The 7,269-nt window shown below is 43.1% G+C and overlaps 1 protein-coding gene across 2 annotated transcripts in view; it reads right to left on the bottom strand.

Moving 5' to 3' along the window:
* Positions 1–2,220: 2,220 nt before the first annotated feature.
* The window catches only part of DAD1 (defender against cell death 1), a 28,928-nt gene continuing 23,879 nt past the window's right edge, over positions 2,221–7,269 (bottom strand). For both annotated transcript variants that reach the window (XM_002718058.6, XM_089309946.1), the window contains one exon: positions 2,221–2,460. Coding sequence is in view for 1 of the 2 variants with exons in the window: in XM_089309946.1 (XP_089166072.1) it covers positions 2,435–2,460 (26 nt within the window). In the remaining variant the exon portion in view is untranslated. The remainder of the gene's footprint in view (positions 2,461–7,269) is intronic.

Raw genomic sequence — 7,269 nt, 5'->3', positions numbered from 1 at the left:
GATAAATGGGATTTAATATTGTCCAATGTATATCAAGATCAGTATGAGAAAATTAAAATCTATTAAAAATGAAAAATTAAAATCTAAAAACTGTCTTCCTTGATAAAAATTATTATCCCCAATTTTCAGTCCATTTGTCTTTAAGTTCAGATACTTTCTGAGAAGGTTTCTGAATTTTTATTATTTCTTGGAAAGGCAGAGACGCAGAGAGAGACAAGACCTTCCATCTGCCACTTTCACTGGGGGTTCCCTCTACAAGTCAGGGCTGGGCCAGGGCCAAATGAGGAGTCTCGAACTCGATCAGGCTCTCCCACATGGATGGCAGGACCCAAGTACTTCAGCCACCACCTGCCGCCTCCCAAAGTGCACATTAGCAGTAAACTGGAACCAGAATCAGGGTCTGGACCAAAACCCAGGTACTCTGAATGGTTTGAGGATGTCCCAAGCAGCGTCTTCAACTACTGAGCCCAACACCAACCCCAGTTCAGATACTTTTTAAAATTTTATCTATTTATTTAAAAGACAAAGTGACTGAAAGGGTGAGTCAGAGAAGACAGATTTCTTCAATCTACTGGTTCACTTCCCAAGTGCCTGTAACAGTCAGGGACAGGCCAGACAGAAATCAGGAGCCAGGAACTTCCTCTGGGTCTCCCACACGGATAGCAGGAGCCCAAGTACCTGGGCTATCATCTACTGCCTCCCAGGGTATACATTAGCAGGAAACAGGATTGGAAGCAGAGACCGAACTCAATCCCAGGCACTCCAGTATGGGATACAGGTGTTCCACACAGCAGCTTAACCCACTGTGCCACAATGCCCAATCTCAGATACTTCACTTATTCAAAATTCCTGTTCATCCAATATAGATTAAAAATTACTCATTAGTGCCTTGAGAAAGCTATATGATGTCTGTATATAAGTGTTAAAGCAAGTTAAACTGCTAATTCATAACCTTAGTGGTAAACCATGACCCACGGACCAACAGCCAGTTTTCGTAAGCATGTTGGAACAGTCTTGCCTGTTCATTTAAGAAAAAGCCTGCTGCCTCCTGATCTGCAGCTGGTGAGGGTATTTCATCAAGCAGAACACTAATAAACACAGAGGCCCAAGTTCCCAGGTAACTGTGAGATATATCCAGATTTGAAAACCACTGCTCTAGATCAGATCTCAAACTTTATTGTGCCTGTTAATCAGCTGGGGGCCTTGTTAAGATGAAGATTCTGCTTCTGCAGGTTCAGATTGGGACCTGGGAGTCTCCTTTTCAAGCAGCTGCCTAAATGATGTCAATATTGCCAAAGACTACTTTTTGAATAGCAAGACCCTAGAGCTGTGCTCATCCAGTTTGGCTGCACAATGAAATCACCTGGGTAGTTTTACAAACTACAGATGCCACCCTCAAAGACTTCACTGGCCTGGGCTTTGGCATCCTATTTTAAGTTTCCCAGATGATACTCACGTGCAGCCCTATGGAAGAAAAATCAGGGCATAACCCACCATCCCAGCAGTCCACCAAATCAAACAGTGGCATTGGCACAGCTTTGTGTCCCAGACATGGCAACGCTAATAGCACCCATGATGCAAAGGGGGTTGCTAGCATGATACATACAAATATGCTCAGACCTCAGTCAGCAGCCCTATGCACTATCCGAGCTTTGCCATGAACTCTGACCTTCAGCAAGTCACACATCTGAGCTTTGACTTCCCAATCTACCTAACAAGGATTGAGAAAACTTCAAGAATAAAATGAGAAAATATTCATGAAGATGCTTTGGAGTCTGCCCTATGCTATAAATCAATCTACAAACAATCGTCACTTTTTACACTCTGCTTACATTGCCTAAGAGATACATATTTCATTTTCCCCACTAAGGCATGTTGAAACAAATGTAAATGTGAAAGCACACACTTGGTTCAATTTCTAACAAAGTGCTTAATGATGCAGTTCCAGGAATGCCTTGTGTCCTAAGAGCAGAAGCACCTGTAACAAGGGAAGGATTAATAAGGGATTACCTACCGGGGAAAAGACAAAGGACTGCCATTTCCCAGGTTGTCGCCATTGCTTTTTGTCATTAACTTCAGATTCACTTAATGAAAACAAGGACGGAGGTTCACTGTTGCAAGTTATCAACTCGTAGAGAGTTTAGCACACAAGATTGAAGGGGAAAAGAGGATTCTGATGACAACAGAAAATAAAATAAATAACAGAGCCAGAGGCACATGGAGGAGTGGCATGGAGCTTTTTAATTTGGAAGGCAAAAGGTTACACTTAATGGAAGGCAGAGGTCATATTAATAACTGTTTATTACAAAGTTGCTTGGACAGAGAACTAGGGAACTTCTTGGGGTTTTCCATCTGCATACCAAATCAGAGTTGAGAGTAAACACCAATCTTCTGAAAATCCACATGTTCAACAGGCTGCCTTCTTCAATAACTCTTATCCAGGGAAGTCCAAAAGTGAACCTAAAAGAAAGAAATATTAAAGGTAAAATGCGTCCTCAAATCCTCAACTCTTAAACTCACACGACAGTTATGGGGTTCCTAAGCTCAAGACAGCATTCAAGGGGCCAGTGCTGCAACGTGGTGGGTAAAGCCGCCACCTGCAGTGCCAGCATCCCATATGGGTGCCAATTTGAGTCTCGGATGCTCCATTTCCGATCCAGCTCTCTGCTATGGCCTGGGAAAGCAGTAGAGGATGGCCCAGGTCCTTGGTCCCTGCACCCACATGGGAGACCCAAAAGAAACTCCTAGCTCCTGGCTTTGGATCAGTGCAGCTCTGGCAATTGAAGCCAATCAGGGAGTGAACCAGGGGATGGAAGACCTCTCTCTCCCTCTCTCTCCTTCTCTGCCTCTCCTTCATTCTCTGTGTAACTCTTCCAAATAAATAAATAAATCTTAAAAAAAAAAAAAAAAAAAAAGACAATATTCAAGCCAGGTAAGAAAACCCAGAATGGAGCAAATGTAATAGTCAAACCTCAATTCCTTGTACACCAAGGGGCCTAGGGACAGGAAACAGGGGTCCTAAATGAAGTTCTATCATGATTAGCTGCTATTTTACATTAGTCACTCTAACCTCCCTGCTCCACAGGTCTTTTGATATGAGACTTGCTGGAAGCTTTTCTGGACCTGAATGTTTATAAAGCATTGATATCCAATCTTAGGGGGAATAGAGGAAGGAAGGATTCAAGAAAGTAAGTAGAGAAAAAGTCCCAATCCCATATATAACAGAGTACCAAAACAAAGTTAAGTATTAACTTAATTTTTTAAGATTTATTTATTTACTTATTTGAAAGGCAGAGAAACAGAAAGAAAACAAAGAGGGAGAGATCTTCCATCTGCTGGCTCAGTCCCCAAATGACCACAACAGCTAGGTCTGGCCCATGCTGAAGCCAGAAGCCAGAACTCCATTCTGATCTCCCACATAGGTGGCAGGAATCCAGATATTTGGGCCATCTTCCTGGGCACATTAGCAGGAACGTGGACTGGAAGCAGAGCAGCCAGGACTCCAAAAGGATGCTCCAAAACGGGATCCCAGCATCATAAGCAGCGGCTTAACCTGCTGAGTCACAAAGCTGGTCCCTAATTTACTTTTCTTTTAAAGGTAGAATTGTTTTTGGCAAGAAGGTGGAGAATAACTCCAGAAGTTGGCTGCACTGCTACAAGAGCCAGAATGCACCGGGATCTGTAAAATGTGAGATAAAGACCCTCCTCCCAGAAACACAGGCTTCCTTTCTAGTCCCTCGGTGGGGGCTTCCCACCTAGTAGACTCCAAGATAGCAGAAAGTGACCTCCTGGTCTTAGGAGCTCCAAGATCTCCTGTTATTTTTCTGATTTTCCTGCAGTGTACCATAAAAACCATCTATTCATGCCATGACTTGAAAAACATTGGGAAACACTACTTTTCCTACCCCCGTAGGTAAAAGAGCACCAAACACCTTACTTTGTTCAAGTGACCTGGAGATTTTAGCATCAGAGCTATTAAAAAAGACTTTAGATTTCCTATCTAGCCAGAATGCTTTTATTTCACTAACAATTGTTAGAGAAATGCCTCATAACTCGGAACATTCTTTTATCAGTAGAACTGTGAGAAATGTGTAAAAGAACAAACAAAAGGAGGGAGTAAAAAGTGTTCCCAGTGCCAAACAAGAACAAGGGCCTGGGAAGACTCATCTATTCATTCCACCACATTTCTTAAGCAAGCTCTCTGACAGCGGACTCTGAGCCCACACAGCCATCAGCTCTAGCAGTGAAAAAGGACAGGGGCATAAGGCCAGATCAGGGAACAAAGTCTTGGCTTACTTAGGATTACAGAAGAAATATGGCTTGGTATAAAAATCAAGGATTGAGATTCTATATTAAGTGAAACATTTAAACTTCAGGCACGGAGGTCATTCATGTGGAGGGCAAAACAGAGTCACAACAGTGTGTCTTTGCTAGGGATTTTCAGAACACCTTATTTAAAACCATCTTTTCCCTTCCTGTAAGGCAAAGATAGGTTTACCAGATGCTATGCTAAAAGCAGAGGCCCTGAGATGCTCTGCAATGTCAGCTCAAGCAAACTGGACCAATCACCAGCCCAGAACGGTTTCAACTGCTACCCAAGGCGTAAAGGTTTTGGGGGAATGACTAATAAAAATCTCCTCCCCCGATACCGACACAGGCACAATGTGCCTTCACCTACAGAGAAGAGTTAGCGTGACTTCTTCAGTCTGTTCTCCCCATGCATAAAACACGGTGCCATTTATCAGTCTGTTCTAATCATCTTAAAAGAAAGCGAGCAGCACAAAGAAGTGTTTAAAATAATTCCTCTCTGCATACATTGAGGAGAGAATGCCAGACAGGGACGTCTCTATCTGGAATTTGTATTCTTCCCCAACAACACATCTATTCAGACACTAGCACTGGGCAGATACCATCAAACACTGATTTTTGCCTTCCAATCCATCTCATCCCTGATGCTGGTCATCCAATTAAAAAAGAAATGAAAGATAACGTGAATCAAAGACCATACTTTAGGAATTCTAGGTTCACAGCTCAATCTGAATCACTACAGTTTTAGAAGGTATAGATCCTATATGTCTACAAATGAAAGGAGCTTTTAAAGATCAGCTAGCTCAACCCTTGCAATTTAAAGATGCAACAACTGTAACCTTATAGTAGCCTCAGGCCATAGGTGACTATTTAAGCTCTATTAAAATTAAATAAAATGAAAAATTCAGTTCCTCATCTCTCTCAGCCCGCCCCATTTTTAATAACACAGACAGGGGCAGGTATGTGGCACAGCAGTTAAATGGCCTCTTGGAACACCCACATCTATATCGAAGTGCTTGAGTTCAAGGCTCAGCTCCACTTCCGATCCAGCTTCCTGCTGATGCACACCCCAGGAGGCAGTAGTGATGGCTCAAGTAGTTGGACCCCTGTCACCCACATGAGACTCCTGGCTATAGCCTGGCCCAGCTCTGGCTGTTGCAGGTATCTGGGGGATGAATCAGTGGATAGAGGATCTCTATCCCTCTGCCTTCCAAATCAAATGAAAATTTAAAAATTTTTAAAGTGTCTCATTTTTTAAAAAATCACATATGGCTAATGGTTCCAGTATTGGGCAGACCCAGAATGCAATCTCATTGCTAAAAGTTCCATTGGGCAGCACTGGTGCAGGGTCACCCTCATGAGACACACATTCTGCATATGTCTGACCATATTAAAGATGACCAACTTTGGGGCCAGCACTGTGTCATAACGGATAAAGCCGAAGCCTTCATTGCTAGCATCTCATATGGGAGCCAGTTTGAGTCCCGGCTGCTCCACTTCGGATCCAGCTCTCTGCTGGGAGAGCAGTAGAAGATGGCCCAAGTTCTTGAGCCCCTGCACCCATGTGGGAGACCTGGGAGAAGCTCCAGTCTTCTGGCTTCAGATAGGCCCAGCTCTGGCTATTGTGGCCATTTGGGGAGTGAACCAACAGATGGAAGATAGACTCTCTTTCTCTCTCTCTCTCTCTGCCTCTGCCTCTGCCTCTCTGTAACTCTGCCTTTCAGATAAATAAATCTTTAAAAAAAAAAAATGATGACCAACTTTGCAGAGATATTTGAGACAGTCTGTCTTCATCCTTTCTTATCCACCATCTTTCTCATTTAAATTTTATTTAAATTTTTCCTATTTAAAAAAGAAAAGTTTGGCATTTTTAATGAAAACCTTCTAACAGGAAGATATATAGATATATATATTCACCATAAAGTCCCTGAATGGAGAGGAAGCAGCACTGGGAAAGTTTGGAAGCCAAATATCAACTAGCAAGCTCCCCCTTAAGTCTCTTTGTAGCTCCAGGGCCGGGGTAAGTCAACTTAAACTTCAAAGTTTAAATGCCTCAGGTGTGAAATGCAACTACTATTCTGTCTACCTCCATGACAGGGCAGGTGGTAAAACTCACACAAGGTAATGTCTGTAAAAGCACATGTAGAATGTATGTGAATCCTACAAGCCTGGGAAAGTGATTTTGTTATAAGTAGTCACTCTTCAATTTTCTCCCCCCTGAGAATGGAAAGTGGGAATCTTGAAATGTGGATAAAATGCAACGACTGCTGAAAAAAGCGAAACCCAACTAAGCATCCACAAAAACAGCACAGTCCTCAACAAACGCAAGAGGGACCATCATAAATTATAGCAATGAAAGGCTTTATCACAAGAGACTCTTATGAACACCCCTGCCAATTTCCACTGTGCAGACAAGGAAACTGCTGCTCAGAGATAGCTTATGTGTCCATCCAACTGGCTAACAGAGCAACGGCCATGATGCAGGTCTCCTGACTTCTCGTGCTCTTCACCACTACACAGCCGCTCACGGGATCTTTTCCTTCCCCTTTCCTCCACAGCACTTGCTACATGCATTAGCATCCAAGTAATCAATGATAGAGCTATTTTGCTTACAGCTGAAATTGATTTCTTCGTTCATACATTCACTCAACAAACATGTCATCATCACTGTTAGTGCTGTGCTCCCTGGTCTCAGGGAGTTCAGGGGCCAGGGGGAGACAGGAAAGGGAATGAGCAGTTTCGTAATGATGGGATTTTAGAAGTGGGCTCCGAGAGACCAGGGAAGAGGGTCCTAGATAACATAAGGAGTGAAGACGACTCCGGGCAGGAGTCCTCTGAGCTGGAAGGATGGAGAAGATAAGGCAGGGAGTTGGGGCAGCAATGAAATTCATAAGCACACATCTACTTCATATTCTCTTTCACTTTTTTAAGATTTATTTATTTGAGCCGGCGCTGCGGCTC

This window comes from Oryctolagus cuniculus, chromosome 12 (assembly GCF_051225735.1).
Source record: "Oryctolagus cuniculus isolate XC-2025 breed Fujian yellow rabbit chromosome 12, ASM5122573v1, whole genome shotgun sequence".
NCBI lineage: Eukaryota > Metazoa > Chordata > Mammalia > Lagomorpha > Leporidae > Oryctolagus > Oryctolagus cuniculus.
This window is presented reverse-complemented; position numbering and strand designations above follow the sequence as displayed.